The sequence below is a fragment of the Sphaeramia orbicularis genome, chromosome 22, assembly GCF_902148855.1.
Source record: "Sphaeramia orbicularis chromosome 22, fSphaOr1.1, whole genome shotgun sequence".
Taxonomy (NCBI): Eukaryota; Metazoa; Chordata; class Actinopteri; order Kurtiformes; family Apogonidae; genus Sphaeramia; species Sphaeramia orbicularis.
The window spans coordinates 30,411,281-30,436,656 of NC_043978.1; the positions used below are offsets into that span (position 1 = coordinate 30,411,281).

A 25,376-nucleotide genomic window follows, 5' to 3' on the forward strand; every position below is an offset into this window, starting at 1 on the left:
TGGACACTCAAAGATGCTAAAATAAGCATATTTTTTAGCAGAGTTGGATACTACACACCAAAATTTTAACATTTTTAACCTGAACGGTGCTATACAATATACAGATATTTCTACCGAATTACCTTAAATTTTAAGACATAAGCAAAAAACTGTGCAAGACATCATAGAAGAATAATTGAATGCTTTTAGTGTAAAAAGAACCATTAAACAAACACAGATACACTCGCTGCCTTACTTAACAATAATGCAGTGCACTTTCAAAACTGTTATTTATACTAGTGCTCTATTTAAAGTTAATGCGAGCAAAAAAGCAAAATGCCAAAGTAAGTCTCAGCAGTTCTTTAAAAGATGAATTTGCTCTCCACTCCTGTAGTCATAGTAATACAGCACAAAAAGTGAGTCCTCCTGAAACCCAGGGGAAATCCTGTAGAAGTATCTCCTACTGGCAGCACATCGTGTTTCCCGAACACACAATCAGTAAAGGTGAACTCATTGACTAATGTACTAAAGTCCCTCAAGTATTCATCAGCCAATCCCATTACACTGAAGTGTTTTCCATTGACAGGCTGGAGTTGAACGAGGTGAGCTGAGCTTATTTGAGTCTGCTGTTATACTCTCTCCTGCCAATAGTCAATCAAACACCAACAAGTACCCCCATGTACTGTAGAGCACACATTAAATATGCAACACAGCACTTTTGAGGCAAGAAGCAAGACTGCTAGTGGCAAGAAAACCTTTCACGTAGCCAAAAACAGCTAGAGAGCTGCCATTAAAGCTGTGATCAGTGATGGACAGGATGGTCACTTAAATGATTCCACTCAGGATTTCTGAGACCAACCAACCAGTATAAAAACCAACTAAAAAAGACAAAAGTTTGGATTTGGTAGATTCATGCATGATTGAGCTCATGTGAAGTTGGAGTCTGTACTTTGAGGTAATTGTTGAACACAGCTCTTTCACAGCAGATATTTTGGTGTTTTATAGGTGTCACTAAAAAAAAAAAAACTAACAGTAGCTGGGTTTCCTTTACCCTCAGAAATGCACAAAATGTAAATTGCGCAACAGAAAACTGGTAATGGAAACACAGAAATGCTGCAAAAACTGTCAAAGATCGCAAAAAAGTTTTTACGCTCTCATGAAGTGGTTTTTGAGAGGATTCAATATAGAAGTATTTACGGCTGAACGATATGAACAAAATTTCATATCTCGATATTCATGCCAGATATCTTGATATTGATACGATACGATATGACTACGGGTTCGGTGAAAACCAAACATTTTTCAGAAAAATACAAACATCATTATACAAAAGAATGAGGAAAGTGCAGTTTTATTTATAAGAACTCACTGCCAGCCATCAACATAAGATTTGTGGTTGGCTGGCCTTAGCGGTGCATTCAAGGGCAATCGTAAAAATGAAATTTGTTGTGACTTCCAGAGCTGTACATGCAGGGCGAGCGCAGGGGAAATCTATATCGTTTATATCGTTGCTTTTTCGATATTAATATCTTGAATGTTCATATCTAGATACAGATACGATAACAATATATCTTTCAGCCCTAGAAGTATTGCGCAAAAGTGTAATGGAAACATATTTTGCACATTTTCAGTGGTCACGGGCAGGACAAGTCTGGTGTCATGAGAGGTTCAATAACATGACAGTTCATTAAATGTTACCTGGGTCACTTGGAAATTTTGGATCCACAACTCATTGGCGAATTCTGTACAATTCTCTCCCAGAAATCCATTATGCGTGACTGCTGCCATAAATAAGGACTTTGCATTGGGATGATCAGACACACCTGCAGACTAAAATTGTGAGGTACGCAAAGACTGCCCCCCCACACACGCGACAACTACGACATATCGCAAACGGGTAGATGGAACTTTACTAGAATCCCACATTAGAAGCCAAACACTCTTCAATGGAAACACCTACAAGTAGCAATTATATTTTGTCGAAATTGTACAAATATCGCTTTTATTTTTCGGAAAACTGTAATGGAAACCCAGCTAGTGCCTGTATTCCACTTAGTTTCACCAGAAGGTTATTCCAGGGAACCAGCATGATGTAATGGAAGGCCTGAAATGGATCCACTATAATGAACTCAGCAATTTTAATTATGCCAGTTAAACATGTGGTTTTCTGCTTAAACAAGTCAAAATATCTGTTGTGAAAACAGCCTACTCCAATTCTAACCTGACGAATATCTGGGTGCCTTCATGATAACTGCATGTACACTGGTTTCTATGAGCAGACTGGTTGGTTTCTTTTAGGATTAGGGTTAAAAAATGTTTATGCTGACTTGTGAGTTCTTCAGTGTCAGTCTTCTGCTCCTCTACAGCACCACCACTACCTACTGTTAGCTTTGAGATCAGCTAATGTCCGCAAACTATATCCCAAACCCCCCCCCCCCCAAAAAAAAAAAAATTCCTACTTTTAACCTGTCAAATAATCCCTCAAGTTTATATTATTTGGATTAGTATAGGTCAATTCAGAGTTTCAATCTATGGTAAAATTTCAGGATTCACTGATTTTACAGAACAAAAGTGTTTGCATTTTGGGCATCACAATCTTTGCATTTTGGAGCCAGAAGTGACCATATTTGGACAAAGGGCTGGAACTATAGAAGAACAAGGGGATTTATTTGTGACCTAATCCTAAATGCTACCTTGCTGACATGGGAAAGCAGTAAACGCCAAAGACTTGAATAACAAAACCCCTTTAAGGTCATGTTAGGGTAACTTATAAACCACAAATACACTTGAGCATACAAGAAAAAAAAATGTTTTATTCAATAAACAGAAACTCCACATGTACGACCCAGGAGGTGAGCCAGCTGCTGAAATATCAATCAAATCCTCTGATGACAAATCCTTCTATCAGTCCAGAAATCTTATTAACAGAGCGATAGTTTACAAAAGGACCTTGAGTAACCTAATTAGAGGTCCTAATGAAGTAACTGAGACTAGAATGACCTCTAGGAAAAAACACTGACGTTGGACTGATAGCTTGGAGCATCCCTAGTCAAAGCAGAGGCCGACAAATACACTGAGTACATTTCCGACATGGACTGAACATGAAATGTAGTCACATCGAGCTTGTTAGAGTAAGACCAGCGTTGGCTTTGATGCATTAGGATAGGCCGCTGGGCTATTAGAGGAAACCTCCTTAGAGACACGTAGTTTGTATCCATTTGTGTCATAACACAAACACAGAAAAACAGAGTGGATACTCCCCTCCGCCCTGACACAGCTTTATACAATTAAGTGTTCAGGGACCCGGTGAAATAATGATATTACCCAGAATCTGTGGGACTAAGATCAATGGTGCAGAGACAGTATTCATCTGCCCCTCTATCTGTCTATGCATCCTACAGATATCCCCTCCGGATTGTAATAAACCTTGCTGTTGCCTCTTTGAGTCGGACAACAGGAAGCTGAGCGGCTCCAAAGCTTCAAGCAAAATCTCTTTACAGATACAGATTTCATGCTGCTATGTAGACTTTGCTTTTTCTTAAAATATATGCAGTACCTAGACCACTGGAGTACTCCATTTCATTAGGTTAAAGTCAAATATATAGTGATGAGTATAGAAAGGCCATTTATTTTGCAGTTTCTAGACCACAGGTGGCCCGGGGGCCAAAACCGGCCCGCCAAAGGGTCCATTCCGGCCCCTAAAATGAATTTGTGAAATGCAAAAATTATAATGAAGATATTAACAATCAAGGATGTGAAAATCATTTTAGGTCAATTCAATCTGAAGTGGATCAGACCAGGAAAATACAATCATAACAACCTGTAAATAATGAAAAAAGCAAATTGTCTTTTTTTTTTTTTGTGTAAAAAAAGTAAAATTACACAAAATTGTTTACATTTACAGGGTGGGGAAGCAAAATTTACAATATTTTGAGGCAGGGATTGAAAGACAGTGTATGACCAATTAGTTTATTGAAAGTCATGAGAATTTATTTGCCACAAGAAAATTTACATAATAGAAAATGTTTTTATTCTGTGTGTCCTCCTTCTTTCTCAATAACTGCCTTCACACGCTTCCTGAAACTTGCGCAAGTGTTCCTCAAATATTCGGGTGACAACTTCTCCCATTCTTCTTTAATAGTATCTTCCAGACTTTCTCGTAATAGTTTTGCTCATAGTCATTCTCTTCTTTCCATTATAAACAGTCTTTATGGACACTCCAACTATTTTTGAAATCTCCTTTGGTGTGACGAGTGCATTCAGCAAATCACACACTCTTTGACGTTTGCTTTCCTGATTACTCATATGGGCAAAAGTTTCTGAAAAGGTATGGATAATAGTGTTAGGTATGATTTTGACATCAATATACGTTTGGTTTCAAAACAATTGACGTATTGCCTGCTGAGAAAAAACAACTAAATGTTCATTGTAAATTTTGCTTCCCCACCCTGTACAGACTATTCTTTAACAAAAAATGTGAATAACCTGAACAAATAAGAACGATATGAAATTTCTTGAGAGGCGTATGTAGAATTGTACCAATATTCTCCCTCTTACTAGATGTTTTGTGTATTTGTAGATTCATTGTGATCTGTAAGCTGTGATGCACATGTATAAATGATAAACTGAGGCGTAATATTGTTAACATTGCACTTATTTTTCTTGAGAATTTTCAGGTTCATATTTGTTCATGTCATGTTTAAGTACAGTTCGTAGATGTAAACATTTTCATTACGGAATTTTATTTTTTTCACTTAAAAACAGAGAAAACTTTGGTGTTGACATTATTTATAAGTTCTTAACCTATTATTTATATTATTTTACAGGTCCGGCCCACTTTAGATCAGATTAGGCTAAATGTGGCCCCTGAACTAAAATGAGTTTGACACCCCTGTTCTAGACAAATTTACTTATTTTTACAGGATGAAATAACCGCCACTAGGTGTCACTCAATCAAAACGGTCACAAAAGTTGCGGTTTGATGATGCAAAGTGGGCGTAAAATCATAGGAGTCATTTTCTCCAACACTGCTGATGAAAATCTGATGTAGCTTCTACCTTAGTCATAGATTTTTCTTTTTATTTGCATGACGTTATGTCATTTCATTCTTTGTTCAATAACATAATTTAAAAAAGACTTCAAAGGTTCCAAATGAGTGTGTGTTAATATGTCTCACATGTTTTATCTTGTGCTTACAGTGTTTTTCCATAAAGCAAATGAAACCAAATGTTAGTGTGAAAAACTTTGAATGGTTGCAAAAAGAAAAATAACTAAGAGGCTAAGTATTCATTTCCATTAACAGGGTTGGAACAAATAAACTAGGCTTGTCAGAGGGTGGTGGTATAGGCTGCATTATGCATAACAGTAATACACAAGTAGAAGATGTCTTATGTTGATGTGATTTATTAACATTTTTTTCCTTATTTTTAAATGAATGAAGCAAAGGAATCATTTGTGCTACTCATCAGGTCATTGTATAGTTGCAACTAAGTGTCATGATTTGATTTATGCAAATATCCCATCAGATGGTGCAAACAACTGATCGGTCATGCAAATTAAATGTTTGATGATGATGATTTTGAAGCCCTTTTTTATTACATTACAGAGAAAATACAGTTGCTTAAGAGGAAGTAAAAGTTTGGATTTGATAAGTGTAATTATTTTATTTCTTTAATTAATTCTATCACTTTTTCTTTAAATTATCACTTGTTCACCTGTCCAATATGAGCTTAGTAACTTACCTTAGCTAACAGGTGACTTTGTGTTTATCTGGGATCTATCAGTGTATCTGTAGGAATATTTTCTTAGGTATTATTATTTTTTGGTCTTTTATAGAAATACAAGTAAATTCCATTGCATTGCTATCTGTTCTTTTACTGCAACTCAATAATAACATTTTAATATTCAAATTGTGGCTTTTCCATTCACATTTACTAATGCAACACTTTAAAACACAGGTGTCAAACATGCGGCCCGGGGGCCAAATCTGGCCCGCTAAAGGGTCCAGTCTGGTCCTTGGGATGAATTTGTGAAATGCAAAAATTACACTAAAATATTAACAATCCTTTTAGTTCAGGTTCCACATTCAGACCAATTCAATCTCAAGTGGGCAGGATTCAGTAAAATACTATCATAATAACATAGAAATAATGACAGCACCACATTTTTCTCTTTGTAAATATAAATATTTTCATGTATTTACACTAAAACAAAGATTAATTTCGCAAAAAATGTGAATAACCTGAAAAAACATGAACAACCTGAAATGTCTTAAGACAAGGAAGTACAATTTTAACAAGATTCTGCCCGTTTTTAAACGTTTTGTGTATTTGTAGATCCGCTGTGATCTGTAAGTTATAATGTACATGTGGAAATGATAAACTGAGGCTTAATATTGTTAAAATTACACTTATTTTTCAGTTTGTTCATGTTATTCCCATCTTTTGAAAGGATATTTTGTAGATGCAAACCTTTTCATCATGTAAATTTGCTTTTTTTGCTCTAAAACAGAGAAAAGTTTGGAGTTGACATTATTTATATATCATTATGTTATTATTTTATTGGTTCAGCCCACTTCAGATCAAATTTAGCTGAATGTGACCCCTGAACTAAAATGAGTTTGACACCCCTGCTTTAAAATGTGCATGAATATATTTAAGGAAATACTGCGATAAAATAAAAGTATCGATTTATTTGAATTGGAACACTGCTGAAAACATTGGATATAAAATACACAAGTAAATAAAACATATAGAACAGTTATTATTAGATATAGATACAGATACATTTATTAATCCCCATTCACTATATATTTTGATGTGAAGATATATACATATTTTAATGAGGAAATGTCACAACTTTATGCTTGAACACACATGAATAGAACAGGAAACAGAACTGGCTGGACTTAAAAACCATGTTGTTAAATCCTTATTTGGTTAAAAGTAATGCCTGGCTCTCCTGTTTCTTAGTAAAAAGGGAGAGTCCAGACGCAGAATGTGAGGCAGGGACCACTTGAAATGAATGAAATGTGGGCTAAGCCAAACAAAAAGTGCAGATCAGTTTACCCCATTCACCCACAGGTGTGTGGTGTTACAACAACAATGTGCTGCTCTAACATTTCCTTCCAGTGGGTCCAAACTGCTGTCTACAGGAAGGACAGAGGGACAAAAAAGCCTTGCAGACTGAGACTCCCAGAGGACTGATGAAAGTTTGTTCCCCTGCATGTTTCAGATGCCAAACATAACTACTTAAATCTTAATGAACTTACATGTGCTTTCATAGAAGTAGGTGAAAAGAAAGAAACGGCTAAGATATTTTTGACTTGCTCATCTCAGAGGTGGTTTTGTACAGAAGCTGCCATACTTCTGAAAAATATGCATCATGTGATAATTTGAGCATTAGGCAGCAGATACTGTTTCCACATGACCCTGTAATAAGGGAGTGTGTCCCATCCAATGGCTGGCAAAATCTAACATGGTTTCCGCACAGAGCTTTTCTTGTATGTTTAAATGAACAAACCCAGTAGCAGAGCACAGATTCAAGACGGTAAATGGGGTTATTTTCCTACATATTCCTTTTTAAAATTTAGTTTAGTTTAGTTTGAATATGCAACTAAACAAAATGATTGTACTTAGTCCTTATAAATGAAAAAGATAAGAAAACAAAACAAACTAACAAACATCTATACATATACATAGGGATGGGAATCGAGAACCGGTTCTTTTTGAGAACCGGATCCCAATAGCTCGATTCCTTGGAATTGTTTGCCTGCCTGCTTCACAATTCTGCTTATCGATTCCACCTTCGCGATGACGTCACGCGTACGCTGCATTGTTTTGGTCAGAACGTAGACAACATGGTGTTGAGGCAGAAACGGTCCAAAAATACGACACCAGGTCCAAACAGATGACACCAGGTCCACTGGAACACTGTTAAAGCTTCCATGTCTTCAAAAGGGTGGAATCCCTCCAATCTGCTCAAACATTTGTCCACAGTATGGGATTCATTTACAGGAATGTCACGTATTTGATACTCTCCTTAGCAACGCTTGTGAATGTAGCGGCAGAGTGAACATCGGGCCCAGTTCCGGTAACGGTGCGGGCAACAAACGTCGTACCCCCTCAAATACAAGTTTCCGAAGGTAGGGGAAAGGAAATGAGGTGCACAACAACGGGAGACGGGCAGAGTTGAACAGGTTCCAGGTAGTGGAAATGCGGTAATAGAGGAATTAGTGAAGCATCTTTAGTTTCACTTTCACTGCACACATATTTGAAAAGGAGTGGAAGGAAGTATAACTTCGTTTATTTATATAATATCGTTTAGCTTCCTATCAGCATAATATATGAAAAATCAAGTCTCTTGGATCAGTTCACCTCACTTATCTTCACATGCACATACACATATATACACACCTATATTGACATACCAGAAAAGTAAAATAAATAAATAAATACATACATACATACACACATACATATATCCTTGAAGGCAACAAAATGAATACACAATAAAGTAAACAAAAAGACAAAGTGAACAACAACAGCAGTCAAACCAAACATAAACTGACACACACCGAAAAAAAAAAAAAAAAAAAAAGAAAAAAACCTAATTCATTACTTTTTCCAATTTTTTTCTCTGGAATATGTGACCACCACCACCCCACACACATACATACATACACACACACACACACACACACACACACACACACACACACACACACACACACACACACATACTTATATTTACCACTTTGATTTAATAGAATATCAGAGATTTCCTTCTTGTAGATTTACAACTTCAATCTCTGATCTCAGATTTTTTTTTTTTATATATTACTGCTCATGGTCATAACTTTGGAAGTCTTATTTAGCATATATAAATTGTGGTATTTCTTCCACATGCCATAAGACTGCTGAACTCAACATAATATCCCCCTTCCTCCCTCACAAACCCACCCTCACCTACACAGGACTGATCCAATGTGCAATATAACTGTGAAATATTCACTACTTGAGAACCATAGTCTTTATACTCACACATTATTCATTTATTCTATTTCTATAGTTTTTTATAAACATATTTATTCTACCTTTCACATTCTACAGTTATATATATATATATATATATATATATATATATATATATATATATATATATATATATATATATATATATATATATATATATACCCTAACCCTATCTTGTAAATATTATCCTGTTTCTATAGTGCCTGTTTATAATTATTCCTTCTGCCTGCTGAGCCAACTGCATTGAAATTAAATTTTTGATGTAAAATCTGTAATGACAAATAAAGTCTAAGTCTAAGGCTGAATCCTAATTCACCCCTTGGCCTTCCCTCTTACCCCTACCCCTCTGTTTTGGACATACATGTGAAGGGGTAGTGTTGTCCCTATTCTCAATTAGACAGAGGGGAAGGGCTAAGGCGGACGGCTGTATAGCCCTCAAAACAGAGATTTTCCAGGACCACGCTATGAACGGAGGGGTACGAGAAATTTCCCATAATTCTGTTCAAATCATTGGCAAGATGGAGGTAAACAGCCAAAAAGTGCAGCAGTGTGATGAAAAACACACAAAAATGTATGTATTTTCTTCGTAAAACACTTAATCATTTGATCGATGTCAATGTGTTATAGATTGCATTTCTTCAGTTTATAGCTGACAGTCGCAAAAAGATGACCAAAGCCTATGGAACAGAGACGGTTACTGCTACTGACGGCATGGTGAGTACATTTGGAATCAAGGTTTTCACATCTGTTAATAGTGGCATCGATGACTGCTGATGATGTCACAGGTCGCAAAGCGTTGTCCCATTTCATAGGAGAATGTTTCAACCCCTAACCCTTGTAGCTCCGTTTCAAGTACAAGGGCCAAGGAGTTGGGTAAGTGGGAGGGCTAAGGGGTGAATTGGGATTGGGCCTAAGTATAAGTATGACAAAAACCTATACTGGTGTAATATTTCAAAAAATACAACCTGGTATACTCAATCTTGGGCTTTTCTAAAAGGGAGATGAAAAAACTTAATCTTTCAAACAAAGACAGTCTGTGAAATGACGATCTTAAACTTCTGATGCTGTTACTACTTTGACCCTGTGTAATTGCTGTGAAGACCTACAACCATCTGCTTAACAACCAACAGGAACACGCCATGAAATTATACAGGCTATTGCTTAAAACGACATTCCTGTTTATGTCACTAAAACTACTCATCAAGCTTTCTTTGTAAAATTGTCATCCCAGGCCCAACCACAGGCCCTCCTTCCACTCTCCTGTGGATATTTTTTCTGTTCACATATATACAACTATTGCAACATAGTGATCATTGGTGTAGCTTTATTGTTTACATCCACTGTGGTGGAGGCAGACGATAAATGCTGATCATGCTTATTTCTTGCGTCTTAGCCTGAGACTCAGTAGATTTTATCATCAAACAGTTTACACATATGTGGGGATGTAACGACATGAAAATTTCATTTCACAGTTATTGTGACCAAAATTATCATGGTTATCATTATTATCGCGGTATTATTGAAATTGTGCTCAAAATGTTCAAAAAGTACTTATAAACACACTGAAATAATTTAACCAAGTTTTATTAAAAAAATAATAATAATAAAACAAAAGAAAATAAAATAATCGGCACAATGTACCTTCTCTTGGCAGAAACATTCAAGTATTAACCCTTAGTGGTTTGAGCCTATTTTGGCCATTTTTCAGTACTTTTGATTTTGCCTTTATATACTATATAAACAAATGTTTACTATACCCATGTTTGGTACCTTTTTTTCCAGCACAACTTCATCTATCTCATCTGCCTATTATGTTTTCACTTTAACCTACTATATTAACACAAAAGGACAAAGAACCCCCCCAAAAAATATAAAATCCAATTTGAAAAATGTATATAATTTATTGCATAAATAACACAAAAATGCTTAACAAACCTTTTCAAAGACTTTAAAAGTGAATACTGGTTCCAAATATTAGGTATATAAAAACCAAATTGTAATAAATTAAAACTATACTCAAATATTTGACATAAAAGCATAGCTTTACATAGGCGTTTTTTCCCCTAAAAGTGCAGTAATTAAACACAGTTATCATGATAATTAGGATTTAAACGGTAATACTAACCGTCTGCAATTTTACCGCAATTTATCGTTATATCCCTACATGTATGTCATACATGTTTGTTACATCCCTGTCATACATATAAAATTGTTGAAATCTCATAGTCTGCAGGAGAATTTAGATACAAGTCGTGGTATATAAATTTTCTTCCATTTCACCGTTTCCGTTTGTCTTCAAATAAACGAGTAAAATCTGTTCAAATGGACCCTTTATAGGAGAAAAACTGATAGTGTGTGTAAATGTATGAGCCAGCAGTCTGTGATCACATGTGCAAATCTGAAAGCACAATCACTGCAGCATCTTACAAATGAAACAGGAAAGCTCTGGCCTGGGCAGGACCGCTACTTAGGCTAACTACTTCCTGTTTGAGAGATTAGAGAGCAGGAGGATCACACAGACTGCCAAGCCCATTCTCACTCTGAAAAACTAGACCAGGAGGATGCTCTGTTCATTCAATCAATGGGCACGTAGTGATATATGCGCTCTATGTGCCGGGATGATATGAGCTGAGGGAAAAAAAGTCATCGCCGTGTTGATGTACGACACAAAATATGCAAGAGCTGATCACATGTTCAGGAAACGTCATTATCTCCGCTCTTCATCTCTGTAGGGTCTGAACTGCCTTCTTTTCCCCATCCGCCCACTTCTTCAAAAAAAGTGCCACGGACACTGGGAGAGCAGGAAGGCGGGAATGTGAGGAAGGCAGGAGGGAGAAGGCGCATAAAAAAAGCCCAGAGGAAGTTGAGCATCCTGTCTTAAATTGTGTCTGTTTCCTAATGAAACATGCGTTCCATTGTCAAACGGAGGCCATCTCGGTCAGGTCTCCACAGCCTGAAGCACAGAGACTGAACTGTGGGAGCAACAGAAAACATGGAAACCTTCAGCTTTACACTAATTATAATGAAGAGCTGAGGTCGTTCAGGTCGGGAGTAACTACACGACTGACGGATCTTCCATATGTCCACAACGTCATTTGAGGGAATCGTGGAGAAGTTGTTTCACTTAAGTTCCCAAACTTAACTCCAAAAACTATAGAGTTCTGCCGACTGGATAAAGGACGTCAAAACATCATGTGACTCTCTCTTCCCTAATGTGACATACATGTGTAAATAATAGCAGCAACTTGGTGGATGAAGACTTGCTTATAAAACACAATGGATGAACCAGACGACTGAGAAGTTGATAAAGTATGACCCTGCGAACAAAAGTGTTTCCTCTAGATTTTTTCCTGTAGTTATTTTGGTTGGTGCGTGTACATACTACAAGCAAAGGAATCAAGTAATTCATTTTTAATTATACACTGACAAAATGTACTACCAAAATGGCAGCTGTGATTTGTTTTTTTGTCAGTTTTAAAAAATAATGGAAACAAATTGAGCAACACATCATGTCAGCAGTGATAATGAGCACAGTTAATGAAATTCTTTTTTTTAATTCATGGCATAATCTTTTTTTTTTTGGTAAGAGAGTGGCATGGTGGTGCAGGGGTTAGCATGGTCACCTCAGCAAGGAGGTCTAGGGTTTGATCCCATTTCTGGCCTTTCTGCCAAATCCACACCCTTTCTGTGAGGAGTGTACATGTTCTCCCCGTGGCCGTTTTTCAATATCAAATTTGCCGAGTCGGCTACAGTCCTGTGAACTCGGCAAGTACGGTCTTGGTAAGAACAGTCCCACAGAACGGACTTCCTAAGAACGTAAGTCCTTCTGTAATTGGAACATTGTGTACTTGTGAACTTTCCTCGCTGACTCTGTTGTATTCCTGCCATCGACTCCCTAACACATTTCCCTCAATCCACCAGAATGTCACTCTATTTTATTTCAGTACATTTGTACAATTTTTACATGTTATTTATATTTTTTTATACATTTTGTATATTTTTCAAAACTGGATAAAATTTCATTCAATCCCATACCATGATAATAAAGATATATCTCTCACTATTCTGCCTCTCGTGCGTATTCAACATTGTATCACATCATCTAGTGACAGTCATCTATTCAATAAAACATTTCTGAATTAAGTTATCACAGAAGCCGCCGTTGCATTGAGAGTAGCACAAAGTGCATCTTGGGATATTTCCCAACCAAATCTACACAAGTCACCAACCAGTGCATCCTTGGTTTAAGCTAGCAGACAAGAACAACATCTGGGTATTCCATGTGTTCTTGGTTTGTGTGAACTTTGAAATGAAACAGTACTTGGGCCCTGACTGATGACGCTACATGAGATTGCGAGGACAGAAGAACAGACAAGAACGCATATTTAGAAACTACTCATGTCTGTATGGGTTCTCTCTGGACTCCTCCCACCATTCAAGGCATGCACCTTAATAAGTTAAAGGTGCGGGAGACTTTCGAGACCAATTTTTCATCAGATCTGTAAAACCTCAGTCATATCCTAAGTATCATGAATCTGTCAGTCTTTCTGTGATCACTCACCTGAATCTCTTTCATTACGGTGAACAATTTCGAAGTGCCACCCACCATAAACAAACCATGTGTTTACAAAAGAGCCAGTAGGTAACTCAGGCATCTTCGGAATTTTGTCACGACGTGGATTGTGGGAAATGCCGGTTTGTGCAGCTGCTATAGACACGACGCGGAAACGGCAGGACCTCCCTTCCCTCTATGCATATTCCTCCAGCCGTTTCCGCGTTTCAGACGTTTCCGCATCGTGTTTCATCCATATAATCTCATATGCTCGCGTTGCCGTTGCCGCTGTCAGGCAGCAGTGCGAGCCTTCACTTCACACAATTCACGTCACGACAAAATTCCGAAGGTGCCTGAGTTACCTCCCGACTCTATTTGTAAATACATGGTTTGTTTATAGTAGATGGCACTTGGAAATTCTTCACCATAATGCAAGAGATTCAGGTGAGTAATCACAGACAGACTTACAGATTCCTGATACTTAGGCTATGACTGAGGTTTGACAAATCTGATGAAAAATTGGTCATGAAAGTCTCCCGCACCTTTAACCAGTGAATTTACATCATCTGTTGGTGTCAATGTGAGGGTGAATGGTTGTTTTTCTGTTTATGTCAGCCCTGTGATGAAAACGGTGGCATGTTCAGAGTCTACCCCACCTTTGCCTATCCATAGTCGGGTTAGCTCCGGCAACCCTGTGACCGTCTTGAGAAGTAAGCGGTTCTGAAAATGAACTACTTAATCTCATTTTTGCACTTTTGTTAAAATTTCTGAGTCATTCAGCTACAAACAAGAGTGACAAGGACAAACATATTGAACAGCTGTCTTTTCTAACTGGAATCTAATCGTAATGTCCAAGCTACAAGCTACACGTAATCCTATTCTGCTTAAGGATCAAAACACGGTATTTGAAATCTTTCTGAAGGGACATTTTAGAGACAATTTGACAGATTAGTGTTGCTAAATGACCCACATTTTTACTTTAAAATTAATTTTTGCTTTAGTTGGACCATAAGGGATTATCCAAAACAAGGAGCTGCTTTATACTGAAATAAATGTTGGAATCCAATCAATTAAAGGTCACTCTTTGATGGGATATTACTGTGTTTTGACCCTTAAGTGGAAAACTAACACAAGCAGTTTATAGGTAGTAAATGGTAATAAAAGTGATATTGTTGTACAATTATCACAGCATATATTCAGTATGATCAAAAACATTCTTCTCGTTCTTCCTTCCAGCTTAAAGTTTTTTAATTAGTTGAAACAACACTCAAAAACTCAAATAAATTCTCCTGCGACCCATTCTTTGGGGATGATGCTCAATAGGACTTTCCAAAGAAAAAAGAAATATCACAACTCAAATCTAAGCTCGTAACTGTGATTTTTTTCTGTCATATTATCTTTTGGCCAGATCATCCACCCTTCAATAACTACACACACTCGCCCAGATATAATTGTAAAACAACACTGAAATGATTGGAAGATAACATTCAGTTCAGCTGCATTATGACTATGTAGGTCATCCCAAATCCAAAACGCACATTTTGTCAGACATGCAGGGAAAGATCTCTGCGGCCGGCCAGTGGTGATCCAGCCAAAAAAACTGCAGGCCAATCACTGGAAACATCAACTATCAAGAGTCACCACACACAGCAGTTTGCTCAAGTGCTATTTATGGAACAGTGAATAGCTGTGAACCTGGGTCAGAAATCATGATGGATTCCAGATTTCGACGAAGTGAACAATGTGTTCTTTCATGTTTCCAATTGATTACAGAGAATGACTTCGTGGCCGAGGGAGTGAGAAGACTGAACCACTTAGTCTTTACTCCCAGAGCTTCAAAACGTGAGAGAAAAGGATGAAACTATTTTCCACTAAATATATTTAGATGACGAGGGAGTGAGAAAAGGGGGATGAAAACAGAGGGGAGTTTGACAGAGAGGGCGAGGAGGATGAAGACGGCAGCAGAGAATCCAGCGATGACGGCAGCCACCAGAGAACAGCATGCCAAACCCTGGAAGTCATTTCCTGCTTCATCGAAGACTTTTATGGAATTTTAGCAGCGTGGCTAACGTCACGACGAGAAGCAAAGACACCTCCCTCCCCCTCTGACTAATCTCTGTCGTTCCCTCCCATTTTCTTCTCATCCAGCCCCTCTCCTCGGCTGTCTTGGTGAGGCTGAGCAGAACCAATACGACCAGCACTCCCACAGTAAATTCAACACTCTCCCCTAGTATTTACATTTGCTAGTGTATGTGCAGTCTTAAACACGCTCCGTCAGTGGACTTATCAGTAACTCTGCTAGTCTTAGACCTTGACATGTGGTCCAGAAGCACGAGGTAGACTTATCAGTGAAAAAAGCTGGCCTTTCCACCTTTGCAACATGTACAGGTTTCAACACTGCAATTTCAGACTTACTTTACACGACAAGAAAAGAAATGACATGAAATAAACCTGGATTCTCAGAGGAATTTGTGTTTTTCTGATTTTACATGTAGCCGAACTTCTGTCAGTCTGCATTCTCTAAAATACTGTGGACCACATTTTTGGAATAATCTACGACCTGATCTTCAACCAATATCTTCTTTATCATTATTTTAAAAAGCATATGAAAAGGTCACTAATTTACAAAAAAATGTAAGGCTGTATATCATTTGATTTGTATTTCTACTATTTTTCTTTTCAGTTATATCATATTATTATTTTTTTTTTTTTTCCTGTGTGTTGTTTATTTCCGGGGAGGTATTTACATAAGCCTTTTTTAGCTTCTATCCCAGTCTTTTTCAACCTTGAGGTCGGGACCCCATGTGGGGTCACCTGGAATTCAAATGGGGTCGCCTGAAATTTATAGTAATTGATTAAAAAAAATAATAAAAAATTACTGATAAAAAATATATGGTGAGTTGACAGAGAATCACAATCCATAACAGACATGACAAACTGAAGCTGAAACTGCAGCACTATGGTTCTGTTTATTTGTCAAATGTTCATCGTGGTCAGTTTCAGATGCTGCAGCTCTTTCATAATTCACAGTTTCAATTGTTGTTTGTTCAGTATTAATTAATTGTCCTCCTTGTAAATCACAGCTGGACTGACTGTACATATTCTGACCAAGGAAAATAAAATTCTCCCTTTGTGCAGTAATCTATACCTGGATTTACTGCCTCCATCCATAATAATATACATTATATAGACTAAATGTCATCTAAAATTAACATTGTACATAGTATGGCAAACAAAAACAAATTAATTTTAACCCAAAAAAAAGTCTCCGTTTTGAATGTCTGGGGTTGCCAAAAATTTTTGATGTTAAAATGGGGTCACAAGCCAAAAAAGGTTGGAAACCACTGTTCTATCCTTTTCTGCACAATGGTGTTACTTGCATGAAAATTGTTTTTTAAATTGTTCTCTTGCTGTGTATGATGTGTAATTAATATAAAATAAAAAATAACTCTAATGTACAACTAAAGATCCTAATTCCAGCATTTTCTTGCACAAGAGGCTTCAAAACAGTTATTGTAAGCTCTCCAAAGTACACTAAATGCTCTCTTCTCAGGCCAGATCTCATTCAACATGCAGTCACTGATAGGTGCATCTCAACAGTTAACTTTACTTGCATCCCATGATTCAAATGCATCATGATTCTCAATGCATCTCAATATATTGCATCCTCAATTTTCTATATTCCATCCAGCGTCCTTTTCAGTGATTCCCACCGAGTAGGATTTTATTTGTTTTAGGGTTGTTGTTAGCATCAGGGGTGTAAGAAAATATCGTTATCGCAATATATCGTGATACTGACATTCAACTGTACTGTATCAATATTTTTAAGTATTTATTCAAATGCAGACATGGCAGAGGTTCATTTTTGGTTTTCAAGCTCTTTTATTTCTATATTCACATGGGTGTTTTGTTCTGTTGTTTGTATACTACAAAGGTAGCATTGTGATATTGCAGGTCATAAATGTAGCTTTTTGAAATTGATAATGCTGTTTTGTTAAATAATGGATAATTCAAGCTTCCTAAAAGCACTTTTTACTGTCTGAAAGAGGCAAATGTTTGTATTTTTTTAATTGGGAATGCACAAAAATAATGTTATGATGTTGGATGATTCAAGGACTGAACACTGTGTATTCTTTTTGCAATAGAATAATAACATAAAAGCAGGATCTTAAACTGTAACGTCTGTAAAATATTATTTATTTATTTATTTATTTATTTATTTGTGTGGGGTTTTTTTACTGGTAAATCAGCATCTTCAAACTTTATTTATCCAAATGCTGCAATATAGGTTTTTCCAGGAAATAATCTTTTTCAAAAATATATCGCCTTGTTAACAGTATCGTGATATATCATATTGTAATCCTACTATTGTGATTTGTATTGCATCGCCAGATTATTGCCAATACACACCCCTAGTTAGCATTACTGCTCCTTGGCTAGCAACTTCATTTAAGCTCATTTCTAGTCATTCTTTGGCGTCGCTTTAACCTGCAGGAGTTTGTGTACTGGATTTTGCTGCCCATGTAAAATCATGATACCCTACTTAAAAGGACTTTAGATCAAGCAAGTTAGCAGGTAATAGACTTATTGTTAGGCATGTATTTGCATATCAAGTTGTTGATACTTCAGTGTATTATATTATTTGTTATCTACCTAAACTATAACAACACAAGTTCAGTGTGTCACTAAAGACAGGACCTCTGTCAATTTGCAAACTGAAAACTTCAGACATTGACTTTTATGCTCTGAAAAGGTCCCGTAGAGTAGTAGAGGAGGTCATTTTTTGGATGTCAACACTCTACGATGCTACAGGTAGTTATCCCCACAAAAGCATTGAAATTTAGTTTTAATTTTCTCTGTAATTTAACTGTAAGATAACAACTAGTAAAGAATAGTACAGAAGATTTGAAGTAATGACCGTACAATAAATAATTTGAAGACTAAAAACAACATAACTCTCACCAAAACAGCAACGGATACAAGACTAAAGAAATGATATTATCTACAGCTGTATTAAATTTACAGAGGAAACGCTGTGCTAGTTGAGTATTCTGATAAATCACATTAGAGCTTATTGGTTCAATGTTTGGTTTGTCATTTTGTTGCAGTATATCAATACAAATTGTATCCAAACCCAAGAGTAACATCAGTGTAGCTTTATAAAACAACAGTAACTTTAAAACTCAAATATTTTTCAGACCTGCCAAAGTCATATTGTAGACTTTCTGAGGTCTACAGCTATGATTATTGGATTTATAGAAAAATGAGCTGTGTGTAAAGTAGCAGCATACATTTGTGTGAAACACTGATAGCACAAGCACTTACTGTCAGCCACAGTTTGCTAAAAGCTCTGCAACCTGGGAACAGAACCTTTAAATCCAATAAAATTCCCGCTAGCAGCCGTTATTTTTACAGTATTTGTTTACCTTTCTAAATGGCACATTATTAGTTTTTAGAAAGGGAGGGCAGCACTTTCACTTCTGGAAAAAAAAAAAAAAACAACAACAAAGTCAGAGAAAGCAGCCATGATGGAAAGCAATGGATGGATGAAAGGATTACTGGAGGAGGCCGTCTATCGGCTGCTTTAAATACTGCTCTGCTTGAAGGCTGAGGCAGGACTCGCTGCTGTGATCAATAGCTAAGTGCCTTCCTGGCATTTTTCTATTTAATCCATTATCGAAGGCCATCTCAGCCTGTGATGATCCTGCAGCTCACAGGAAGAGTTGAATGATGGGAGCAGGATACATGTGGATGGGACACACCCACCGACCCACTGGACCACCCTCACGTGTCCAAACACATGCACAAATACTACTGATGAGAACGCTGGCCGGCGTAGGAGGCAGCTGACGTCAACACGATACGTACTGGATGTCAAAAGCAGCGACAAATGTGCTCAGGGAAAAAAAAAAAATACTGTCAGCCTTGTTGAAAGCCATTACTGAATCACAAGAGGTCCTTCAGTTAGAGTGAGACAGCGAAGACGAAGGACAGAGACATGTTTGTCATTGCAGCAGGATGTCCTTTCAATGTGAGGCTGAGGCGCTGCTTGCCAAGACTCTGCGCTATCTACGTGTCCCCTGTCACAGTCCTGTGCACACTGTATGTGCATGTACGTCTGCACATGTGCACGGTCTATGTATAACCACTGCATCTCTGCGTTCAGCAGATCCAACAGTTGGTATGCAACAGTGCTTAAGATGTTCACAGAGGCCTGAGCGGCGCTGTCACCAGTGACAGTTCAGCGGTAGCAGGTTACTGGCATGGCCTGTAGAGAGTTTTGAATCCTGAAGTTTGCATTTTACCAATTTGGACCAGAGGGCGGGGCTGGGTTCGCCAAGCTAGCACTACTGCTCACCACTGAAAACATCAACCACACTGCTGACTAGAAAATGTTATGTTCAAGGCCACAAAGTATTTTCAGCTACTTGCTATATGATAACACACAGTTGTGTTTGGTAATAATATGAAATTTAACCATTGTGCAAGAATATCCTTTCATAATTTTGTTAGTATACGGCCTTAACTACAGCTACACTAGAAATGCAAGTCAAGAAAAATGTTTTAGTCAATAAACAGAAGGTCTGGAAATGTGACTGTCAATGTGACTGCTGACTAGAAAATGTTATGTTGAAGGCCACAAAGTATTTTCAGCTACTTGCTATACGATAACACACAGTTGTGTTTGGTAATAATATGAAATTTAACCATTGTGTAAGAATATTCTTTCATAATTTTGTTAGTACACGGACTAAACTACAGCTACAGTACAAATGCAAGTCAAGAAAAATGTTTAAGTCAATAAACAGAAGGTCTAGAAATGTGATTGTCAATCAAAACGCACACAGCACACACTAAAAGCGAAGCAATAATTTGCAAAAGAGTACAAATAAAGTGAACTAGAATGCCTCCTGGGAAAAAAATGTATCTACTTATTATTCTACAAGTTGAATGGAAGTGAACTGGAGCCTGCATTTAGTGGCTGAGAGTGGAATTACACTGTGAGATACATGTGCACTGACACAAACAGGAATCATTATGCATCGTCCAACAGATGTTACAATAATACATTAATAACAAAACTCTATTTTTCCACAACATTCTTAATGACAGAAAAATATCTTTCGCGTGTCATTTATTTTAACTCAATTTTAACTGAACAGCATGGTCCATACATTAAAACATGATCTCTTTAAGGAAATATTACACTGGCTGTACAAAATAACGTGTGTGTGAGTGTGTCCTGCGGTGTCTAGCCATGTGGAAAACCCATGTTGTGGGCTGGTTAATCATTACAATGGAAAACAACCTGTTGACTCAGGAAAGGAGAGAGATGGCAATCGAATGAAACATCCCCACATTCAAGCAAAGACCCAGGAGTACAAACATGCACACAAATACTGACAGAGCATTAGTTTATCATCACTATATAACTAAAATAACTGAAATAATGGTTGTAGAAATATGATAATAACAAGATAACTCTGAGTAATAAACAGGCTACAGTTGCTGAACTTAAAAAAAGACTCAGAAGCCAAGTTAACTACATCCCAAGGAAATGAAGACTGGAGTAAAACATCACACATTAATGAGGGTCGCTGACTGCCGACTGTAATCACTACAGCAAAAGTATGTGACAGAAATGAGATACAACTGATGCAACTGCACTACAGCCTTCACTAGGACCAGCCTCAGTCCAAACCTACATTACCAACATTAACTAGGCATGGGAGACCTGCCAATGCCTTCAACATGCGTGAAAATGCAGAAACTGTGTGCAGAATATGTAAATCTGACAGTGTATATAGTGCACACATCTGAATACGTCAATGTTATTTATATACAGATTCAATACGAATTCTTACATTTCATTACTGACAATGGACACATATGAACAGGCAAAGAAACAATATGTTGTGTATATCCCAATTTGAGGATGGAGAACTCATGATTAGATTTTTTTATGACATTAATTTAACTAAATGTTCCATCAAGTGCAGATCAGGTTTTCCAGAATGTAATATATACAATTCTGATGACAGAAAAGACAACGAAATGCATGTGAAAGCTACATTCACTAATGCTATACAATAGTAACAAAAACTCTATTCATACACTTGTTAAGTCTGGCGTCATTCACCATTTCCGGGTCAACAACAGCAGAGCTAGTATGAGGTTTTTTTTTACTAGTCTATAACTTCTTTCTTTAGTGAGACACCAGTTAGGGTTCAGAAGGGGCTACATTCATGTATTTAACTCAAACATTTTCCTCACACAGAGTGAAAAACCTTATCAAAGCTATGTTGTACATTTTTTGAAAAAGATCTGGAGACAGTTAACATGCTATAACATAGTTAACAATTAGCTAGTGCTAAACTTAGTTTTTTTTTTCCCCCATTCATTTGCCAGTTTTAACCATTTCCTCTGATCTTTATGACCACAAAAACAGTAGTAGAAGTAGAAGGACAGACAGATGTGTTTTATGGACCTAAGGACTGTAACATATTCAATACACAGTAATGAACAATGGTCAAGTTCAGAGGAAAGACAACCAAGGACTGCTAGCATAGCACACAGCTATTAGCAAAGAATGTGTTTGAAATGTGTGTCTGTATTTCATCCAACATTTACAGTATTTCTTTTATTTGATACAGAGTGTTTGTTCTGGCACAAATTATTCACAAGTACCCAAATTAAATGTACAACCTTTAAGTAACTTATATTTAATGTTCAAAAATCTTTGTGAATGCTAGCTAACATTAGTTTATATCTTAGGGAGTTTTTGATGACAATGTTATTATGACAGTAGCTTTCAAATGCATATTGCAGACCTTTCTGATCATTTCTACTATTACCAAAATTTACAAATATTTCCTTCCACATGTTGAAATGGCATAGGGTGGCATACAATGTGGTGACAGGCTTAGCACTAGTAGCCAAGGCGGTCAGGACTTAGCAAAGGTTGGACTACATTTGGCCAGTTTTGATTTCTGTGAAACATTATGTCATTGTGTTGCGTCGTTGATGCATCAAAATGTTCCAGACTCCCTCAAACTTCACGATAGTGGACTCCACCACTCAAGCAGACCTCAACAAAATGCTAGAACTCAAACAGGAAAAGGCCAGGCCTCAGTAGGATCTGGCGTGGGAGGACCATTGAATTCACGTCCCACACAGCACCAGCACTGCACTCGCCTTGATGCTGCTCAGCACAGACGACCACAGAGAACAAAGACCTCAATTATGTAGAGCGCTAACAGGAGAGCTAAAAACGAGACCATGGGCAGGGAATAAAACCTTGGAGCGCTGGAGGAATGCTGAGCATTCAAGCACCCATCGACACACAACGCAGTGTCGCTCCCAAATCGCGCTGCCACCAACACTGACCTTTCTGCTGCCGCTGTGAAACAGGCCTGTGTTCAAGTGTGTGGAACAGAGGACTCTTTTGCTTACTGCACCCAGACTTGTCAAGTGTGTAAGTGCATGTACAGAACAGTGTGCAATGAAGTGGGGGAGGAAACCTGTGTATGGTTTCTTTATTCTTTGAGTTACTGACCCATATACACGGCCAAAAACTCAAAGAACGCTTATCCTGAAACACACTCCAACCTCAGTTTTCAAATATTTTATCCCTTGCAAAATGCATAGTTTTAACTTCACTACCACGACAAAATACTGCTGCTCTTAACTTTAGCCTGAATTCAGAGATAGTTTTGTGTCTGATGTTTACTTAGTGACAATCTCACATCTTAGAAAGGCAACTATTAAAAAAATAAGTATTTGTTGCCCAAGACGTAGCAAAGTAGGCCATCAACATGCACACAAATATCTGCCAAGGAAGGACAATACAGAGTCAGGGGTCAAAAGAACTGTTTTTTCCACTGGTGTCATCTAGAACCAGTCTATTACTGGTTTTATCCCTATATTAGGGTCACAATAAAGACTAAAGCATCTGAGGTTTTGAGAATGAAGTCATAATATTTTAAGCTAAACCAAAAAACTATAGCCAAAGAACTATATGAGAAAATGTTATATTTTGGAGGAAAAAGTACTAATATTAGTGAAGTTATCCAAATTCCATGCATAAACCAGTCTTACACTGACAAGACATGTTATACAGATTAACCTTAAAGACTATGTTTGTGGAATTTTTCACAACATTTAATCTTTCCTAAATGGTTTACCACCATTTGTTATAACATTAGCCTTGACATTTTGTTTATTTTCAGTGATTTTTTCAGTATTTTCCAGTATTAATTTACTGATCATATAGATGAGGGAAAAAAAAGACTTTTTTACAAACTATATCATTAACTGAACATAAACACAAGCATCTACATCCACTTGTTGCGGAAGTTGACAGTGTTTCCATGTTTAGTATGGAACCTTTAAATGTCAAAATGGATTATATTTAATGACAATAAAAATCTGATAAACTACATTTTCCCTGAATTATTTACATGTATTGATAGTATTAGTGGTTCAGAAGTTATTAACCATTTTACATCAGTGACGCTTTTAGTTACTGGCGTCTGTCTCAGCTTTTGAGTGTTAAGTTACGACTTCACTCTTGTAGTACTTTTGTGACCTTTTCTCCAAATATTACTACTTCTTTCTCTGAATATCCCATTGTCCCTTTAGTGCAGCCCTAACACACTGTGGTATATTACAGTTGTAAACCATCTGAGATGTGCAGACTCATGACGGCTCATTGTTGAAATAAGTCTATTAACTCTCAACTCAACTCAACTCTCCAGTGCTTTTATTACACTTCAGATAAGCCGCTTCAAAAAGCTGCAATAAATCAGCTGCCATTCACACGGACAGCGCACATACCTAGTTTCTCCACGAGCTTGAGCATGACCCCTCCGATGTGGATTTCCCCAGTGACCCTCAGTGACACGTCCCTGTGGAGGTCGGTCACATGCATCTTCAGTTCCCACGTCCCATCGGCGTAACAGCCGTCGGGCATCCGGATCCCATCCAGCGCCATCCTGTCAAACACACCCACAGTTATTAAGGAGAAATGGTCCGGTTAACGTCTAGTGTCGGTGAGATTAAAAGAAGCTTCAATGGCCCTGTGGAATGAATGAAAAAGCAAAACATATACATGCGTCAAGGGTTTGGACTAGGACTACACTTTTTATATAATTTTAACGCAACACATGAAACCCTCAACATTGGGGTGGACATGACTGGACTTTGTTTACATTGTGGCAGCTACCACTTTTATTATTTGCATCTATACACTTGAGAAACACAATATGAAGTTTAATGACTTTGTATCTATTTTTAATATCAGATCCTCATGTGTCTTCAGTAAATTTGCATAGAAACGTTAGCTGATTCCAGTCATAAGCTGACAGTAGCTAATGCTGCTGCTGTAGAGGAGCAGAACAGAGGCATTGAAGAATATATAAGTAAGCACAACGAAAAAGGATTTAATCCAAGTCGTCTAAAAAGAAATCGGTCAAGGAGATGTTATCAAAGAGGGTAAAGCAGCATCAACAACAAGCTCCCAACACAAAACAAAGCATAAATAAATCATACGTATTTAATCATTAAGTTAAGGATTTGACATTATATTACTTAATGTTACTTGCAGCTTTTTCATTATGGCCAAAAATCTGAATTTAAGAGCCAGAGCCACTAGAAATAAGCATTTTTCCTACTGTTATAAGAAGCTGAGCACTTTTAATGATGGAGAAACAGAAAAACTGAGATTTCTGTACCAGTCTGAAGAGAAAAGATAGCATTTTGTTTTCCGATGATACCTTTATTAACTACGAGGATCATCTGCAGTATTAAGATCA

General features: G+C 37.3%; 1 protein-coding gene across 4 annotated transcripts in view; it reads right to left on the reverse strand.

Annotated features, from left to right (window-relative positions):
• Nucleotides 1-25,376, reverse strand: part of fermt2 (FERM domain containing kindlin 2) — a 127,280-nt gene that overhangs the window by 96,942 nt on the left and 4,962 nt on the right. For all 4 annotated transcript variants that reach the window (XM_030127175.1, XM_030127174.1, XM_030127172.1 and 1 more), the window contains exon 2: nucleotides 24,400-24,557. In XM_030127175.1, the coding sequence (XP_029983035.1) occupies nucleotides 24,400-24,556 (157 nt within the window). In that variant the 5' untranslated portion in view covers nucleotide 24,557. The remainder of the gene's footprint in view (nucleotides 1-24,399; nucleotides 24,558-25,376) is intronic.